Consider the following 20,971-nt stretch of genomic DNA (forward strand, 5'->3'; position numbering starts at 1 on the left):
GCTCTACAAATGTCCTCTACAGGAACATTCCTAGACAAAGCAGCTTTTGAAGACTTTGCCCTAGTAGAATGAGCCCTAATATCCTCTGGAGGTTCCTTACCTGCCAGGGAGTAGCAGATCTTGATGCATAGTATGATCCATCTTGAAAGTGTGCGCTTGTGCACAGTTTTTCCATTCTTGCAGCCAGCAAATCCAACAAACAGCTAGTCATCCATCCTGAACTCTCTTGTTCTGTCCAGGTAGAAGCTCAACGCCCTCTACGGGTCCAAGCGGTGAAGTCTCTCCTCCTCTTTGGAAGGGTGAGGGAGAGGATAGAAGGTAGGAAGGGTAATGGACTGCCCCAGATGGAAGGGAGTTACCACCTCAGGCAGAAAAGCAGCCCTGGTCCTAAGAACCATTCGTTCAGCATGAATGGTCAAGAATGGGGCTTTGAACTAAGAGCTTGAAGCTCACTTACCCTCTTTGCAGAGGTAATAGCAACCAGGAAGACTGTCTTAAAAGACAAAAGTCTCAAGGGACACTTGTGCAAAGGTTCGAAAGGAGAACCCATTAGGAAAGTAAGCACCAGATTTAAGTCCCATTGAGGCACAATAAAGGGAGTAGGAGTAAATTTATTTGTAAGGCCCTTCAAAAATCTTAAACCCACAGGAGATATAAACAATGACGGCTGATCTGGCAAACAGAGAAATTCCAACAGAGCCGAAAGGTAACCCTTGACTGTGGCAACAGCAAACCCTTGCTGCACCACAGAAAGAGCAAACTACAGAATCTCAGACAAACAAGCCTTCAAAGGGTCAACAGATTTCTCTCCACACCAAGTGACAAATTTAGACCATCTGTATGAATAGATTGATTTGGTGGAGTCACTCCTGTCCGAAAGAATGATATTCACCACATCATGTGGGAGAGAAAAGGAATTCAGGTTGCCCCGTTCAATCTCCAGGCATGAAGGTGTAAGGTCTGGAGGTGGGGGTGTAGAACCTGGCCCTCCATCTGAGAGAGGAGATCTGCCCTGTAAGGGAGACGGAGCGGCGGGTGAGAGGAGAGGTGGAGAAGATCTGTGTACCACACCCTTCTTGGCCAATCCGGGGCGACCAATATGACTTGGGCACGGTCTTCGCGAATCTTCCTCAGAACTCGAGGAATCAAGGGTATGGGAAGAAACGCGTAAAGGAGTCTTGAGTCCCAACTCAACTGAAACGTGTCCCCCAAAGCTTTCTGCATCGGATACTGGAGACTGCAGAGCGACGGGCAAGGAGCATTCTCGCGAGTGGCAAACAATTCCACCTGAGGAGTTCCCCACGTCCGAAAGACGTGACGAACCACCTCCGGATGGAGCCTCCACTCGTGGTCGGCTGAGAACTGCCGACTTAGACTGTCTGCACGAATGTTCAGAACTCCGGCCAGATGATTTGCCATCAGACAAATCTGATGGTCCTGAACCCAGGACCAGAGACACATAGCCTCTCTGCAGAGACACTGCGACCCTACCCCTCCCTGTTTGTTGACATACCATATCGCGGTGGTGTTTTCCATCAGGACTTGAACCGACCGACCGCGAAGGGAAGGGAGGAAGGCCTTGAGTGCCAAACCTATCGCCCGCAATTCCACAAGGTTGATGTGAAACAACATTTCCTCTGGAGACCAAAGACCCTGACCTCCAGATCCCCCAGATGAGCACCCCACCCTAGAGTGGATGCATCCGATATCACTGTGGCCACAGCTGGAGGCAGTTGAAAAGGCTTCCCTTGAGACAGGTTGCCTTCCACTCCCCACCAAGTCAGATCCGCTGCAGTTTCTCTGGAGATCCTCACAGACTCCCTGAGATCCCCGTTGTGTTGATACCACTGCCTGCGGAGGCACCACTGGAGTGCCCTCATGTGCCAGCATGCATTGTTGACCAACAGAATGCAGGAAGCCATCACACCGAGCAGGCGAAGGACCTTCAGGACTGGAACGACCGCTCCATTGTAAAATAAAGGAATCAACTCCCGTATGTCGCGAATCCTTTGAGGAGGAGGGAATGCACGACACACAGTTGTATCCAGTACCGCACCTATGAACAGGTTGCGCTGGGAGGGCACAAGCTGAGATTTGGGCACATTTATCGAAAAATCCAACCAGTACAACAACTGAGTTGTCACTTGCAGATGATGGAGCACCTTCCCTGGAGATTCTGCTTTGATCAGCTAATCGTCCAGATACGGGAATACCGGTATCCCCGATCTTCTGAGATGTGCTGCCACCACAGCCATCACCTTGGTGAAGACTCGAGGCGCAGTAGTAAGACCAAACGGTAGAACCACAAACTGGTAATTTTGTGATCCTACCGTAAAACGGAGATACTTCCTGTGCGACTGCAGGATAGGGATGTGAAAATAGGCATCCTGCAAGTCTATTGACACCATTCAGTCTTCTTCCATCAGCGCCTGAAGAACCTGTGCAAGGGTGAGCATCTTGAACTTCTCCTGTTTTAGGTAAAGGTTCAAGATCCTGAGATCCAGGATTGGACAAAGTCTGCTCTCCTTCTACAGTATCAGGAAATACCGGGAGTAGCATCCCTGACCTCTTTCCTGCTCTGGAACCATCTCTATCGCATCCTTTCCTAACAGTGTCTGGACTTCCTCCTGCAGGAGTAACAGGTGTTCCTCCGTGCAAAAACCTTGGCAAGGAGGGTAATTGGGAGGGAATTTCCAAAAGGGAAGAGCATACCCATTCTCTACGAGATTGATAACCCAAAGATCTGATGTAACCCATTCCCAATCACGTAGAAAATGGGTAAGCCAACCCCCTACAGCAGTGTTTCCCAAACGCACAAGTTACTACTTGTGTAACGATATATCTGTAAGAGACATTAGTTAGTGATAGATTCCTTACCTTAGAATATCCCCAGGCGTCAGACTGGATCCGGAAATTTTTGCGTAGCAATACCCCTGCGCGCTGGTAGGCGTCGTCTGCGGCTCCGCGTCCGTCGTCGGCGTCGTGAGCGCCGGGATGACGTCATCGGAGTATATAGACGGCGCCCATGCGCGCTGACGTCAGTTCTGATAACACAGCTTTTCCGCGCCAGATACGCAGAGCCATGATAGAACTAACACTGGTGCCATGAAACTAGGGCCCTGAAAGGGGATGACCTTAACCCTAAATATCGGTTCGCAGAACGGGGAGGATGGGAGGGCGGTAAGGAATCTATCACTAACTAATGTCTCTTACAGATATATCGTTACACAAGTAGTAACTTGTGCATCTGAAAGAGACACGTTAGTGATAGATTCCTTACCTTAGAATAGATACCCCAGCAATACCAACCCCGGTGGTGGGTCTGCGAACCAATATCACACCAGAAAGTCCTGGAGGACGGAACGGCCAAAGAAGCCATCCCTCCGGACTTGACTGTCCAGGCAGTAGTGTCTCGCGAACGTGTGCAGCGAGGCCCACGTGGCTGCCTGACAGATGTCCTGCAGGGGGACACCGCGGCCCAGGGCAGTTGTCGTTGCCGTGGCCCGAGTGGAGTGAGCCCGCAATCCAGCCGGGGGCTCCTTCCTCGCCATGGAGTAGCATGCTTGGATGCACAAGATGATCCACCTGGAGATGGTCCTCTTGTGTACAGCCTTTCCCTTCTTCGCGCCCACGTAACCAACGAAGAGTTGGTCATCCACCCGGAATTGGCGAGTGCGGTCTAGGTAGTAGGAGAGCGCACGTTTTGGATCCAGACGTTGGAGCCTCTCCTCCTCTTTCGAGGGATGCGGAGGCGGAAAGAAGGTGGGCAAGGTGATGGACTGCCCGATGTGGAAGGCCGTGACAACCTTGGGCAGAAAGGAAGGCCGTGTACGCAACACCACCTTATCAGGATGAACAGACAGGAAAGGTGGAGAAGAAGAAAGAGCCTGGAGCTCACTCACCCTCCTGGCAGAGGTGATGGCAACCAGGAAGGCCGTCTTCAGAGTAAGGAGACGAAGAGGACAGTTATGAAGTGGCTCAAAGGGAGCACACATCAGATAGGTGAGAACAAGATTCAAGTCCCACTGGGGCATCACGAAGGGAACAGGAGGGAACATGTGCGTGATGCCCTTCAGAAATCTACTCACTATAGGGGACTTGAACAAGGAAGGCTGATCTGGTAGCCTCAAGAAGGCTGAAAGAGCAGAAAGGTACCCTTTAAGAGTGCCCAGAGCAGAGCCCTGCTGGGCAAGGGAAAGAAGAAAGAGCAGCACTTCCGAAAGGGGTGCAGAGAGGGGATCCACAGCCTTTGCTGCGCACCATGCCACAAATCTATTCCACCGGCAGGCGTATACCGACTTCGTGGAGGGACGCCTGGCTGCCAGAATGATGTCACAGACTTCGGGAGGCAAGTCAAATGGCCTCAACTGCCGCCGCTCAATCTCCAAGCTTGTAGGTGGAGACTGGACAGGTTCGGGTGCAGGACCGTCCCCTGCTGCTGCGACAGAAGGTCCTCCCGAAGAGGCAGACGAATCGGGGGATCGACTGACATGCTGAGTAGCTCGGGATACCAGTATCTTCGTGCCCAGTCCGGAGCCACAAGGACGACCTGGGCCCGGTCGCGCCTGATCTTCTTCAGCACTCTGGGCAGAAGTGGTATAGGCGGAAAGGCGTACAACAGGCCGCAGCTCCACTCGCGACGAAAAGCGTCTCCGAGCGAGTGCCGCCTTGGAAACTCCAACGCGCAGAACTGCTGACATTGCGCGTTCTCTTCTGTGGCGAATAGATCTAACCAAGGCTCTCCCCACTGTCGAAAGAGACCTTGCGCCACGTCCGAGTTCAGACGCCATTCGTGATCCATCATGCACCGGCGGCTGAGTTCGTCCGCCCTGGCATTCAGAGAGCCTGCCAGGTGTTGAACCACCAGGGTCACGCCCTGATGTTCCAGCCACTGCCAGAGGCGCAGAGCCTCCTGGCAAAGGGTCCACGACCCCACACCGCCCTGTTTGTTGCAGTACCACATGGCGGTGGTGTTGTCGGTGAACACTTGCACCACGCTCCCCCTGACAGAGGGGAGGAATGCCTTCAGTGCAAGACGAATCGCCCGCAGCTCCAGAAGGTTGATGTGGAGCCGGGACTCCGCCGGAGACCAGAGGCCTCTGATCTCCGCCTCTCCCATGTGGCCTCCCCAGCCCTGGAGGGACGCGTCCGTCACAACTACGTGCTCCGGCTGGGGTAGAGAGAGGGGTCTGCCACTGACCCAGTCGCGGTCCGTGAGCCACCACTGCAGTTGCTTCGCAGTGCCCTCCGAGATCAGGACATGATCGGACAGGTTGCCCTGATGCTGGGCCCACTGAAACTTCAGGTCCCACTGCAGAGCCCGCATCCGCCACCTGGCGTGACGCACCAGAAGGATGCAGGAGGCCATCAGTCCCAGAAGCCGCAGCGTCAACCTGACCGAGACCCGGGATAACGGCCTGAAGACAGGAATCAGAGCCTGAATATCCCGAACCCGCTGCTCGGGTGGGTAAACCCGAAACTGCGCCGAGTCGAGAACCGCTCCGATGAAAAGGAGCTTCTGAGAGGGACACAGGTGTGACTTCGGCACATTGATGGAAAACCCCAGCAAGTGCAGGAGGTCGGCCGTAGTCTGGAGGTGGGTGACGACTGTCTGGGGCGAGCCCGCCTTCAACAACCAGTCGTCGAGGTAGGGGAAGCCTGCGCAGATGGGCTGCGACCACCGCCATCACCTTCGTGAACACCCGTGGGGCGCTGGTAAGGCCGAAGGGGAGCACGGTAAACTGAAAGTGCTCCAGGCCTACCGTGAACCGCAGGTAACGCCGGTGGGCCGGCAGGACGGGGATGTGGAAATAGGCGTCCTGCAAGTCCAACGCTACCATCCAGTCTCCTGGGTCCAGGGCAGCCAGGACCTGAGCCAAAGTGAGCATCTTGAACTTCTCCGTCCGGAGGAAGCCGTTGACGTTCCGCAGATCCAAGATAGGGCGTAGGCCCCCTTTGCCCTTCTTGGGTACCAGAAAGTAGTGGGAATAACAGCCACGTCCTACTTCTGGCCCAGGAACGCGCTCGATGGCCCTCTTGGCCAAGAGGGCCGAAACCTCCTCTTGCAGAAGTTGCAAGTGATCCCCCGACACACGGTGGTATTGAGGTGGCATGGATGGAGGGGAAGACTCGAAGGGGAGGGAGAAACCCCTTCGGACAATTTGCAGCACCCACCTGTCCGAAGTGACTGTATGCCAGTGGGAGAGGTGATGGCGAACCCTGCCTCCCACAGGCGTCACATGGGCCTGAAAACTCGGACTAGGAAGGTTTTGAGGCGGGGGCTGCTGAGGGAGGTGTGGACTGGCCTCGCCGCTGGCCCCGACCACCGCCACGGCGGTTCCCACGGCCGCCACCGCGTTGCTGAACATTCTGCGGCGCGTGGCTGACGGTCCGTGGTGGGGCGCCCCTTCCGTGGCCACGAAAGGAGCGAAAGGCACCCGATTGCTGGCGTGGGGCCGTAAGGCCCAAGGACTTGGCCGTGGCCCTGGAGTCCTTAAAACGTTCCAGCGCATGGTCTGCCTTGTCGCCGAAGAGGCGACGGCCATCAAACGGCATGTCCAGGAGGGTGGCCTGGACATCGGCCGAGAAATTGGCGGACCTCAACCAGGCGTGGCATCGAACCGCCACCGTCGTTGCCATCGCCCTGCCCAGTGAGTCCGTGGTATCCAGCCCACACCGGATAGAAAAGCGTGCCGCATCTCGGCCGTCCGCAAGGGTTTGGCTGAGTTTAGCCCTGACCTCCTCAGGGCATTGTGGCAGCACCTCCGCAACCGTGTCCCACAGAGTGTGGGTGTAGCGGCCCAAGAGACAGTTGGTGTTCACTGACCGGAGCCCCAGGCTCACAGACGAGAAGACCTTCTTCCCGAACTGCTCATATCTCTTGGATTCCCTGTCGGGCGGGGCCGACGGGAATGCGGTCTGGGAGTTGGAGGCCTGGATGACCAGGCTCTCGGGGGTGGGGTGGGTGGACAAAAAGCAAGGGTCGCCCGGTGCCGGGCGGTAGCGTCTGGCCACGTTCCTATCCACAGGGGGACCTGTGGCGGGCTTGGACCAAGTGCCCAGCAGAACGTCACACAAGGCCTCATTGAACGGCAGAAGGGGCTCCGCGGAGCCGGACTGCTGTTTGAGGACCTCAGTGAGGAGATTAGTCCTCACGGCCGCGACGGGGAGCTCAAGGTTTAGGGCCTTAGCTGCCTTCGTCAACACTACACTGTAAGCAGAACCCGCCTCCGAAGCCACAGTCGGGGGCGACGTAAATCCAGTGTCTGGCGAGGTGTCAATACCACTGGCCTCCCCAAGCTCATATGTCCAGTCCTGATGAGACTGGCAATCACGTGCCAGAGGGTCCTCGGACCCCTCCCATTGCTCCTCATCACCCGGCTCCCGGAGACCAGGATTAACAGCCAGGGCCTCCTCGTGGAGATAGAACTCTCCGAAGGCCGACGGAATCGGCGCCCAGCGGCGCCCCTCCGACACCTGAGTAGGACCGTGGGAAGCATTGGGGTCGGCAACCACTTCGGCTGCCGGGGACGACACCTGAAGGGACGTCGCCGGCGAGGTCGTAGGGTCGACCGGCGAGGTCCCGGATCCGGAGCCGGATCCAGCGAGGTCGCGCGGCGCCGGGACCGAAGTCGCCAGCGGCGCCGGGGCCGAAGCACCCGACGTCGTCGGGGCCGAAGCGCCCGACCCGGAAGGACCTCCAGACGGAGCCGATCGGCCCGAAGGCGCCACGGGAACCGACTGAGGAGGGAGGGCCCTCATGGCCATGAGGTACCTCTCGACCTCCTCCTGCGACGCGCCGTGCCCAGGGACCCGAAGGTGTGGGGCAGGCGGCGACGCTTGCGACTCCCGCGGAGCCGCGTGGGCGGTGTCGCCCGAATCCCCGGTCGCATCGTGCGAGCGACGGGGCGGGTCGGAGGACCGATGGTGTCGCTCCGACCTCTCATGCCTCTTACCTGAGGACTTGGAACCAGACGATCGGTGTCCACTCCCGGAACGTCGATGACTCCGACCTCGCGACCTGTCCCTCGAACTCCCGTGGGACCGGGACCGGGACCTGGAGCGGCGCGGGGCCGACTGCCTCAGCTCGAGACGCTTGCGGGACCGCTCCCGCCTAGCCTTCGACGTCAGGGCCCGGCAGTCGGAGCAAGTTCGATCGTCGTGGTCGAGGCCTAAGCACTTCAGGCACCGGCGATGGGGGTCCGTGACCGACATGAGTCGGCCGCACTTCGAGCAAGGCTTGAACCCGGGCATCCCTGGCACCGATAGTCGAGAATCGACTAACTAGAGGATCAAAAAGATCAAAAAAGTTTTCAGTCAAAAAGTGACTGGGGGTAGAGCTTCTTCCGGATCTGCGCTAGCTGGCGCGGAAAAAAGAAGAACTGACGTCAGCGCGCATGGGCGCCGTCTATATACTCCGATGACGTCATCCCGGCGCTCACGACGCCGACGACGGACGCGGAGCCGCAGACGACGCCTACCAGCGCGCAGGGGTATTGCTACGCAAAAATTTCCGGATCCAGTCTGACGCCTGGGGATATTCTAAGGTAAGGAATCTATCACTAACGTGTCTCTTTCAGATTGTGGTCCGCGGAACCCCAGGGGTCTGTGACACATTCCCAGGGGGTCCGTAGGTAACATTTTTAAAAGCACAGAAACGTTTCTTGTATAATTAGCAGCTTTCCAGCAACAATAAAAGGGTCAAGAGAATGCCAGTGATTAATGTACCTGCTGGAGCACGAGGAGAGTTTTGTTCAGTGGCAGCTTTGATTTAACTAATGTAGCACAGAGGGTTAATGTGCCTACTGCAAAGAACGTGTAACATGCATCTTCAAAAGCAGTATTTTATGTGCCTAGGTTTGTGGTTACTGCTCTTGTCACAGAGATTCTTTTGCTACTGTGCACTTCATAAGTGACAATTGTAATCTAGTTGAGGGACCTATAAACTGTCATCAAAGAGCTGCTTGCAAACTGCATGGTACCAGTTAGTAACTTAATTTTTGTCCCAGTTATTCATTATCCTGATGCTGCTAAAAAGATATATTTGGGTGGAAATACATTTTTAATGTTAAAGTCAATGCTAGACACTGTGTTACGTTCTGAATCCTGAGATTGTGATTTTATATACGCACTGATTTACATGTATGATTCAATGTCTCTATATGTGTGATGTAAAGTGCTCCGACATTCTACAATGGTATGAGAAATGCTATAAAACAAATGAAATACATGTGACAGAGGGGCTATTACTTCAATATAAAATACTAAGGGCCAGATGTACAATCAGTTTTTATATGCGCGAACGGGTTCGCGAGCCCGTTTGCGCATGAAAAACCTATTGGGCCATGTACATAGCCTATTTCGCAAGTCGCAATTTGTTTACGACTCTCTAAATAGGTTTTGCAACTTGCTATTTGGAAGGGGCATTCCCTTCCAAATAGCGAGTCTCAAAACCATGTGCAAACGTTTTGCGGTCGCAAAACAGTCACAATTACCACCTACTTCAAGTAGAAGGTAATGCATTTGCAAATGGGAAGGGGTCCTAAAGGGGACCCCTTCCCCTTTGCAAATGCATGAAAAATTACTTTTTAAGGGCAGGCAGTGGTCCCAGGGACCTCTGCCTGCCCTTAGAAAATGAAACAAAGACGTTTAATTTTGCTTTTTTTTTAAATGCATGGTAAACAGGCTGCATTTTTTTTTAAACTGCTTTATTTAAAAGCAGTCCGAGACATGGTGGCCTGCAGAGCCACCATCGCTGGGAGGGCTGGCATTCCCAATGGGCTTGCAAATTGCGAGAGGCTAATTAATATTAATGAACCTCGCAATTTGCGACCCAATTGGGAATCCCAAACAGTGTTAAACACACATTTGTACATTTCATTTAGCAACTCGCAATTTGCCACTCGCAATATGTCGCCAATTGCGAGGCGCTACATGAAATGGTCGTACATCTGGCCCTAAAATCCTTAGTACTTTGAGTATTTGTTTTGTGCGCACACGTGTGTATTTTTTCAAATTACTGTTTTAATGTTTGAAATTTAACTCATACATATTGCTTGGGGGTCCCCGGCTTCCAGTGGTGACTCAATGGGGGTCTTTGTGAATGTCCACAGAATGAATGAGTGGCTCATTATTTTCCTTGTTTTTCTACACAGACCCCAGAGGAAGGGTCTATTAGGACCCAACATGCATTGGGTAAATGCTGAATGTATAAGCTAAAGCCGTCACAGATAATAAATTGCTGTTTTGAAGAACTGAAAATAATGAAACAAATAAATTCAAGTTCGAAATTAAGATAAATCTTGATGGATTTTCTATTGGGAATGAATAATTGGATAAAGACCGTGTAGGTCTAAGCATAAATGTGCACACCTCCATTTGCAAGTGGAATTTCCTCTTTCTCCAAATTTACATTACGACTCAATGGGGGTCCTCAGGAGTCAAAAGTTTGGGAACCACTGCCCTACAGGACCCGCATGATCCGGAATGTCGGATCTAGGGCTGCTTTTCTGTGGCTGGGGGGTTGGAAGAGGTGGAGGAGGAGGAGGCTTGACGTCCTCGAGGACGAGCTCTTTGCTTACCCCTGTATGATTTACACAGCAGATTCTGCTGTTGCTGCTGCTGTTGACCTTGACAGTAGGGATGAAAAGAAGAACGTCCAAAACCTCTATACCTTTTGGTAGATGAACCTCTAGTCTGCAGCCTCAAAGATTTGTCAGTAGCCCTACTGTCCTTAAATCTTTCCAAAGCTGTATCATCTTTTTTACCAAAAAGATCAACACCGTCAAAGGGCAAATCCAATAACGCAGCCTGAACGTCCGCCGAAAAGTCTGAAGACCTCAGCCAGGCAGCTCTTCTAGAGGCAACAGCAGTTCCCATAATGCGAGCAACTGAATCAGCGGTGTCTAGCCCGCTCTGGATCACCTGACGTGCAGCAGCCTGGGCATCAGCCAATACCTCATCAAAATCCTTCCTGTTGTCATCAGGAATTTTAGGAGCCAACAGATGCAATGAATCCATAAGGGCATGTATGTATCTACCCATAAGGAAAGTGGCATTAGTCGATTTTAAAGCCATACTTGCTGAAGAGAAAGACTTCTTCGCAGTCTGATCCTGTTTCTTGGATTCCTTATCCCCAGGCACTTGAGGGAATGCACCCACAGTCTTTTTTGAACAGGCTGCCTGAATAACCAGACTTTCTGGCAAAGGATGCAATGATAAAAATTCAGGATCCCCAGGTGCAACTCTATATCTCCTTGCAACACTTTTAGCCACTGCAGGAGCTGTAAGAGGCTTGCTCCAAACCTCCAAAATAGGTTCAGTTAACGCTTCATTAAAGGGAAGCAACGGCTCGATAACAGAACTTGGGGAATGGAGAACCTCAGTCAAGAGATTGCATTTATATTCCACTGTAGGCAAGGTCAAATTTAAAAGTTCTGCAGCCTTCCTCATGACCATGTGGTATGGCTTAACACCCTTTGAAGGGGTATCAGACACAGATGGTAGCTCCCATTCAGGAGAAAGTTCCAAACCACTAGCTTCTCCTAGATCTTCAAAACATTCCTCCTGAAGCTCACCTTCTTCCACCTCAGCCTCAGCTTCTCCATATCTTTGCTCCTCTATGAGGCGCTGAGGATCCCTTCTGGATCTCTCTTTCAACAGCTGCGCCGTTGGATCCGTGAAAGACTCCGACGGAGCCGGTATCGACGTCGAGATCGAATCCGTAGGCCCAGGGCGCTGTTCTCGAGGTTGACTCGGAGCCGGCGACGTCGGTATGGGCGTCCACGACCTCGGCGGTGCCGAGTTATGCCAAGGCGGCGTCGGAGCCGGCATAAATGACATAAAGGGAGCTGGAGCATAGGAGTGGGGAATCCTACATAATACCCCAGAGGACCCATAGGACCCGATGGTGCACCAGAGGGGTTCCATGCTCTGGAAGAAACACCATACATAGCGTTTAAAAACGCAGTAGGGTCTTGATCTGGAGCTGGGAAAGGTGGGTAAGAACCCACAGGCTGACCCTTCAGAGGTTCCGGATTCGCCTCCTCTTCCACAGGTGGTCGTGTCATTGAACCCTCATTCAAAGGGACTTCTTCATCCTCTCGAGCCGGAGACGGCGCCTGAGATGGATTCAAAACCGGAGTCGGTGATTGAACTTGCGACGCCGAAGGCGAAGCCTCACCTTCTGGATCCAAGACCTCTGGTGATGGAGACACTACATCCTTCCCATGCTTCCTCTTGGGCGACTTCGGTCTCGAGTCGGAATCCTTACCGGAGTGATGCCAAGATTCCTGCCTTCGCTTCTCGTGATCTTGACCTCGACCTCGCCCTTCCCGAACGGGATCTCGAAGTCTTCTTTTCTTTACTTCCTCTTAACTTCGCCAATAAAAGCTTAGTCTTCCTCTCTCGAAGAGCCTTCGGATTCATCTTCTTACACGAAGAACAGCTATCGACATCATGGTCCGAACTCAGGCACCAGATACAGTCCTCGTGCGGGTCCGTGATCGACATCATTTTGCCGCACTCTCTACATGGCTTGAATCCGGTCTTCTTAGTCGACATCTTCAGTGAAACAAAGAAGTAAGAAAATAGAGAAAACAGTAACAAAGTTACCAACAGCTACAGAGATTCCCCGAAACCGTTAGCTTCGACGACGCGGAAAAAAGGGAACTGATGTCATCACGCCGGCGTGGGCCTATTATGGTGTCAGTGACGTCAGCGGAGTCGCACGCGATGCCGTGCCTCTGTGACGTCGTACACGTCGGCGCAAAGCTACAAAAAGAATTTCCGAATGTTGCTGACGCAAGGGGATATTCACAAGGTGAGGAATCCACTGGCAGATGTATCTATCAGAATAAGCCAGCAGAGCCACCAAACAGTGGAGCCTTAGAAAGAGGCAACTAGTGCATATGCTTCATTTCTGGCTGTTGTGAAAGATGGATGACTCCTCGTAGGAGGTACCAACAGCTGCAGTTAAGCACTTACCCCAGGACAAGGTATAGGATTGTTAGAAAGTGGGTCGGTTCACCTATTGATTACAGGATTCATGGGTGATGTATGTGGCAGTTTCAAAATTTACCTGTAGACAGCATAGGTGTGGTAATCATTCAGGTTAGTAATCCGCTCATCCAGCTTCTGACTGCGCTTGCTCTTTTCAATGCTGAGGTTGAAGAGGTCAATGTAGGCATCCAGGGAAAACTGGTACATTGGGTCAATCCGGCCCATGTCATTCAGGACAAAAAAGAGAATGGAAGCTCTCTGGGCACAAGAACGATACGCCTGGAGAAGAGAGATTCAGCACATTGGTACAAGGAGAACAAAAAGGTAAAACTGTCAAACACCTACATGCAAAAACTGATCTGTTAAACACAGTCACTTGTTTACTTACTTAAGAAAGCACTTTTGTACATAAAAGGCTGCATGGAACTTTCACTAGAGCATCCCAGTTGTGTTGTTGTGTGCCTAGCAAAAGCCCAAAAATGTAAATCTACTCTGGGTTTGAAAAACCAAGTAATACCTCTCTAAATGAGTCAGACACATACTAACCCCAAGTAAATTAATCCACTGCATGTGATGGTCACAGGAAATAATGCTCTGAAAGTTCTTTCTTAATGTCTACAAGCACATACTGCCTTTGGTCACTCAGTGCCAGAGTGCTGCCATGACTGCCTGCTGAAAAGACATATTGAAATACAGACAGAAACCACTAATACTACAATATTTTACAAAAATCCAAACAGGACAAAGTCAGTAGTAGGTGATGTCACCGCACTGCCTAACCAAGGGAAGAAAGTCTAGGAGGATTTAACAGGTGTTGCACTGTGGCTCAGAATAAGAGAATAGTAAAAAGTTAAAAACGTTGGGTGTGCAGACTATGCCAAGGAAGGACTACTTTACTCAATCAGCCAATCAATACCTTTGTAGAGCGCGCTACTCACCCGTGAGGGTCTCAAGGCGCTGAAGGGAGGGGGGTGCCCCTATTGCTCGAATAACCAGGTCTTGAGGTGTTTCCTGAAGGTGAGATGGTCTTGGGTCAGTCGTAGGTGTGCTGGGAGGGAGTTCCATGTCTTGGCTGCCAGGTAGGAGAACGATCTTGCTCCGGTGGTGGTTCTGCGAATCCGCAAGACGGTGGCGAGGGCGAGGCTGGTGTAGCGGAGCTGGCGGGTGGGGGTGTAGAACGAGAGGAGGTTGTTGAGGTATTTGGGGCCAATGTTGTGGAGCGCTTTGTGTGTGTGGGTGAGCAGCCTGAACGTGATCCTTTCTCTTGACGGAGAGCCAGTGCAGGTTTCTCAGGTGGGCGGATATGTGGCTGTGGCGAGGGATATCGAGGATGAGTCGTGCGGAGGCGTTCTATATGCGCTGAAGACGTTTCTGAAGTTTGGCTGCGGTTCCTGCGTATAGGGCATTACCGTAGTCCAGTCTGCTGGTGACGAGGGCCTGGGTGACCGTCATACGGAGCATGCGCAGGGTGTTGAAACATGAGGACGAGATTGCGTTGACTTGCTTGCTCATCATGAGAGAGGAGCCAGGATGAATCCCAGGTTGTGTGCTTGGTCCGTGGGTGTCGGTGCGGTGCCTAGCTCGTGGGCCACCAGGAGTCGTCCCAGACAGATGGGGATTGTCCGAGTATGAGGACCTCAGTCTTGTCCGAGTTGAGCTTCAGACGGCTGTGCTTCATCCATTCTGCGACATCTTTCATTCCGTCCTGAAGGTTGGTTTTGGCGGTGAATGGGTCTTTGGTGAGGGAGAGTATCAGTTGGGTGTCGTCGGTGTAGGAGATGATGTTGATGTTGTATTTGCGTGCGATGGTGGCGAGGGGGCTCATGTAGATATTGAAGAGGGTTGGGCTGAGTGAGGATCCTTGGGGTACGCCGCAGATGATCTTGGTGGCCGCGGAGCGGAAGGGAGGGAGGCGGACTCTCTGGGTTCTGTCCGAGAGGAACGATGTGATCCAGTCCAGGGCCTTTCCTTGGATCCCAGTGTTGTGGATGCGGGTTATTAGGGTGCGGTGGCAGACGGTATCAAAGGCTGCCGAGAGGTCCAGGAGGATGAGAGCGGCTATCTCTCCGTTGTCCATCAGGGTCCTAATGTCATCGGTGGCTGCGATGAGGGCAGTCTTGGTGCTGTGGTTGGCTCGAAATCCGGACCGGGATGGTTCGAGCGAGTTGTTTGCTTTGAGGAATACAGTCAGCTGTTTATTGACGGTCTTCTCGATGACTTTAGCCGGGAAGGGGAGAAGAGAGATGGGGCGGAAGTTCTTGAGGTCTTTGAGGGCCGCTGTGGGTTTCTTCAAAAGGGCGTTGATTTCTGAGTGTTTCCAGCTTTCAGGGAAGGTGGCTGACGTGAAGGAGCTGTTTATGACATTCCGGAGGTGGGGTGCGATGATGGTGTCGACTTTGTTGAAGATATGATGAGGGCATGGGTCGGAGGGGGAGCCAGAGTGGATGGTGTTCATTACGTGAGTGGTGTCTTCAGTGCTGATGGGGGTCCATGCGCTGAGGGTGGTGGTGGTAGTCGTTGGTTTGGTGGCTGGAGGCAGAGTCTGGGGTCCGAAACTGTTGTGTATATCTGCGATCTTGCGGTGGAAGAATGTGGCGAGGGAGTTGCAGAGGTCTTGCGACGGTGTGATGTCGTTGTTGCTGGTGCTGGGGTTGGAGAGCTCTTTGACGATGTTGAAGAGTTCCTTGCTGTTGTGGGTGTTGTTGTCCAGCCGATCTTTGAACATTGTCCTTTTGGTGGTGCGGATCATCTGGTGGTATTCGCGGGTGGCGCTCTTGAGGGCTGTCATGTTTTCTGATGTCCGTTTGTGGCGCCAAGCTTTTTCAAGGGTTGGGCATGATTTCTCTGCGATTTTGAGGGCGTCTGTGAACCATGAGGTTTTTCTGTTGCCAGTCTTGCCTGGGGGTTTCTTTAGTGGAGCGAGGTCGTCGGCGCAGTTGGTGATCCACTGTGCGAGATTGTGTGCTGCGTCGTTGGTGTCAGGGGTGTCGACAGGTGGGTTCTGGCTCAGCGATGTGGTCAGCTGGTCTGTGGGGACTTTGCTCCAGCATCTGCGGGGGATCTGTAGCGTGTGGTGGTGGGATGTAGTCTTCTTGAAGGTGAAGTGGATACAGCTGTGGTCGGTCCAGTGTAGTCCGGTGGAGAGGCTGAAGGAGACGAGGTTGCTGATGGAGAAAATGGGGTCGAGCGTGTGGCCAGAGAGGTGGGTGGGCGTGTCCACCAGTTGCTGGAGTCCGAGGATGGCGAGGTTGTCGAGCAGGGTGGTGGTGTTTTTGTCGTTGTTTTTCTTCAGGTGGAAGTTCAGGTCCCCTAGGAGGATGTTCTCTGGTGAGGCTAGGGCGTGCAGGCTGATGAAGTCGGTGATGGTTTTGCTGAACTGTGTCCGTGGGCCCGGGGGTCTGTAGATGAGCGTTCCTCTGAGGGTGGTCTGGGGGTCGGTGTGGATCTGGAAGTGTAGGTGTTGGGCGGCGGTGAGTGTGTCTTCGGCGGTGGTCGTGACGCTGATGGTGTTCCTGTAGATGATGACGATTCCTCCTCCAGTTTTGTTGACGCGGTCCTTCCGGGTGATTTTGTAGCCGTCCGGGATGGCTATGGCGATGTCGGGGGCTGAGGACGCGTTCATCCAGGTTTCCGTGAGGAAGGCGGCATCTGGTGCTGTTGTATCAAGGAGTTCCTAGAGTTTGACGGCGTGTTTGTGGATGAAGCGGGTGTTGAGGAGGATGCACTTGAGGTGGTTGTTGTTATTGTTGCTGTGTTCTGTGGGAGGGGTGCAGGTTCGGAGGCAGGTGAATATGCAGGCTTGGCAGGTGAAGGGTCCGTGGGTGCGCTTAGGGGTGGCTTGATGGCAGGCGGCAGGTCGTCCGGTGTTGAGTACTATGAGGGTGGCGGTGTCGTATCTCAGTCGGGTGCCCTGGCATCGGCTGGGGCCAGGGGTTCTGGCTCTGGGCGCGGTCCAGGCGCGGACAGGCGCAGACGGGCTGGCTTTCGGCGCGCCAGCGGCGCATCCGCTGCGCGGCCTCCATAGGAGGGTCAGAGGGAGGGAGGAGCAGCTTGGAGGAGGTAGTGGGGCGGCCAATGGGAGACGAGGGGGCGGGCCGCCGGGACGCAGGGGCGGGAAACAGAGGCAAGGGGACAACGAAGGAAGGGGGCACAAGGGGGAAACGGGCCAAACGAGCGGAAAGGTATAAAAGCAAAAGGCAAAGATGGACACAGAGGAAGGGGGTACAAAAGGCAAAATGGGCACAGAGGAAGGAGACAAAGACAGTACCAGTAGAGACGCAGGCGAGGCGGGCTGAACACGGGTGGCAGCAGCAGAGAGTCACAGACCGGGGTATGCGTGGCGGTGAGGGGAGCGACCTGCCTGGTGACAGGCAGGTCAGGGTTACTGAAAAAAATGTCGATCTGCAAAACCAATCTAGTGCCTTTAACACACACAATAGAGTTGATAGAACAACCAGGCTTTTGTCTACCACAATTAACACAAGTGCAAATCCATACATTATTTCAGCCAGAGAAGTTACTCAAGACATAGGATGCTATAGCACACTCTTTTGTCAGGAGGAAAACCGACCTGTGAATGCGGCATGGTCAGCATGTGCACACAAACCGGGAACACCTCTCCCCTCAACATTAGCAGCCTCATTAGCCTCCTAAATATGAGTGAACAGGCAACAACATACTACAAATGGAATAATGTAACAACTCCCACAGTGGCTGGCGCACAATCACAGTTCAAACAATGAAATAGTCTAGTCTTCTCTACACAGCGGTGCTCTAACAGGAAAAGTGGCCACCAAACAACCTGAACCATTCAAGTTCAAACCATAAAAAATGTGCATTCAAGCACATAGAATCAAGAAATCAATTCGTACTTCTAGCCAACACATGTTTCATCAAAAGGGTATATCACCCACAACTGTCAGGGCTTAATAACAAAGTAGGACCATAATCCTACTAATTAGGATGCAGTCATTGATAGACAAAATACTATCGCCCATATTCCCATAGCTCCTTAAAGTACGTCCAACATCCTGACATATAATAGTAGAAGTGCGGCAAGAAGGCTAAAAACCTGTTCTCTATCTGGCCTTTGCATCTTGGGCCCACTCCACCCCATCATACCCGTTACAGCAGAACAGAATTTTAGCTTCAATTTTTACTAAAACGTTACCATTTCTACTCATATAAACAAAAGGTCATCTGTCTGCTGGCTGCAGGTTCAGCTTCTTTGTAGGTTCATTCCATTTCACCCCTTAGTTTCCCGCCAAATGGTCATGCATGCTGCATTCTTAGCAGCCTGAACTACTCTTTGTATTTAGGCCTCCCAACTTATTTGTTAACTCGCCTTGTTCACATTTAAAATACTATAGAGCAGCTTACTTTTAAACGTCTGTCACAGTCTCACATTTCTCCTCACACGCTCTCTCATCACTTGCTCGGTGTACCCAAGCAAGTGTTTTTTCATCCATGTTATATGTACATCGGTCTTAACACAAACTGTCCCCTTTTACTTGCAATCATGTTTCAGGCATGTGTCCTGTTGGTCCACTTCACTCATCCTCTGCCAGGCTCCTAATGATTCCTTCTAAGCATGGGTGGGCGATCTTTCTCTTACTTGGCACCCAATGATTCCTTCTAAGCATGGGTGGACGATCTCTCTCTTATTTGGCACCCAGTTACTAGAACTAACTTCCACAAGAGCTTTGAGATCTAGGTTATATTATTTCCTTTTAAAGGGAGTTAAAACACTGCGTTCCCCATCTTTTACATGCTGCTAGTTGGATTACTCATCGTGTTCCTTAGTCTACCTTTTTTTGGATTAATTCCCCTTATAGCCTAGAGCCAGGGCACCTTTTGGGTAATCACTCTCTCTTCTAATCTCTCTACTTCATCATTGTCTTTCAGTACTGGACTCTTTGTCAAAAAGAAGATTTTTTTTTTAGATTTCGAGTATGCACTCGCCAGAAGGCTTCTAAGGCAAGAGATACAGGTCTTTTGAGGGTCAGCTGCCAAGAAGAAAATGCCACATTTTAAGCACTACTTGAAGCCTGTTGTCTGTGGCATGAGTCAAACAGTGAAGCAATCATTATCATCTTATCCACATAGAATTGAAATAAAAACGACTTCAGAAAGCAGGCTATTAAAACATTACATAGAAGAAGAGGGACACTAGTAGAAGACGCCAATAGAAAGCAGCATGGTGATGCATGAATAGGGACCCGACGTGTGTGTGTACTTACACTGGCTTCATTCATAAAAGACAACATCCTCTTTCAATAATCTCTTTCGATTCCTGCCTAGGGCACAAACAGTTACCAACCACGTGGGAAGGAGGCAGAGCGGGAAGAATGAGAAGCAACTTTTGGCAGATCCTTTTAGTTGTTTAAGAGCCAAGAATACGAAAAAAGAACAAGTTACTTACCTTCAAAAATGATGTATCTGTAAGATGTTAGTTATAGATTCCTTACCTTAGAATTACCCCGAGGCATCGGACTGGAACCTGAGAATTTTTTCTCAGCAGTACCCCTGCGTGTTGGTAGGTGGCGTCGGTCCACTCCTTGTCCATAGTTGGCACCATAGTTGCCAGCATGACGTTGCGTTGTCTACTTAGACGCTGCCCCCGCACACTGACGTCAGTTCTGACACAACTTTCAATGCCAGAAGCGCAGAACTATGCAAGACACTGACCACTGGTGCACATAACCAGGGCCCTGGAAGGGAATCCCTATCCCTAGATGTCAGTTCCCAGAAAGGGGAGGATGGGTGGGGCGGTAAAGAATCCATACAAACATGTCTCTTACAAAAACATTGTTACCAAAGGAAGTAACTTGTTCGTCTGAGAGAGAGTGTTAATTATAGATTCCTTACCTTAGGATAGACACCCCAGCAATGCCAACCCCGGAGGTGGGTCTGCGAACTAAGTTCATACAAGAAAAGCCTGGAGAACAGAACAGCCAAAATAGCTGTCTCTCTGGACCTGGCTGTCTCGGCAATAATGTTTGGTGAACGTGTGCAGGGATGCCCAAGTGGCCGCCTGACAGATGTCAATGAGTGGGACTCCACGTCCCAGGGCAGTAGTAGCTGCTGTAGCTCTGGTGGAGTGGACACTCAGTCCAACTGGAGCTTTCTGTTTTGCTAGGGAATAGCAGATTTTAATGCATAGGACAACCCACCTAGAGATAGTGCATTTTTGCACAGCCTGACCTTTCTTGGCACCCACATAGCCAACAAAGAGTTTATCGCCCACCCGGAAATCTTTTGTGCGATCTAGATAGAAAGATAGCACACGTTTTGGGCCAAGACTCTTCTCCTCCTTGGAAGGGTGTGGAGGTGGAAAGAAGGTGGGTAAAGTGATGGTCTGTCCTATATGGAAGGAGTTAACCACTTTTGAAAGAAAAGGGCATTATGAACGGAGAAGGAGGAAAGAGATGAGTAATGCCCTACAGAAAGCTATTTACAATCAGGGATTTGAAAAGAGAAGGCTTATCAGGAAGGTAAAGAAAGGCAGATATGGCCGAAGGGTAGCCTTTAAGAATTGCCCAGGGCAGAGCCCTCCTGGGCTAAAGAAAGAATGAACAAAAGTTCCTCCGAAAGAGGGGCAATAAGGGGATCCACAGCCTTTGCTGTGCACCATGACATGAACGTATTCAATCTACAGGTGTATACAGACTTCGTTGAGGGACGCCTGGCTGCCAAGATGACCTTACAGACTTCGGGTGGAAGGTCAAAAGCTATCAAATGCCACCACTCAATCTCTGCGCAAGGAGGTGGAGGTTGGACAGGTTTGGGTGGAGGACGGTCCCCTGCTGCTGCAACAGCAGATCCTCCCGAAGAGGCAGTCTGATGGGAGGGTTGGTGGCCATGCTCAAGAGCGTGGGGTACCAGACTCTTCATGCCCAGTCCGGAGCCACAAGAATGACTTGGCCACACGAAAGGAATAGCCGAGCGAGTGCCACACTGGAAATTCAAACAT

At 51.9% G+C, this 20,971-nt stretch overlaps 1 protein-coding gene across 1 annotated transcript in view; it reads right to left on the bottom strand.

The window, feature by feature from the left end:
• The window catches only part of DNAH2 (dynein axonemal heavy chain 2), a 2,538,822-nt gene that overhangs the window by 250,225 nt on the left and 2,267,626 nt on the right, over positions 1-20,971 (bottom strand). The window contains exon 74 of the mRNA XM_086946066.1: positions 13,079-13,278. Within this exon, the coding sequence (XP_086802192.1) occupies positions 13,079-13,278 (200 nt within the window). The remainder of the gene's footprint in view (positions 1-13,078; positions 13,279-20,971) is intronic.

This window comes from Lissotriton vulgaris, chromosome 12, assembly GCF_964263255.1.
Source record: "Lissotriton vulgaris chromosome 12, aLisVul1.2, whole genome shotgun sequence".
Lineage (NCBI taxonomy): Eukaryota > Metazoa > Chordata > Amphibia > Caudata > Salamandridae > Lissotriton > Lissotriton vulgaris.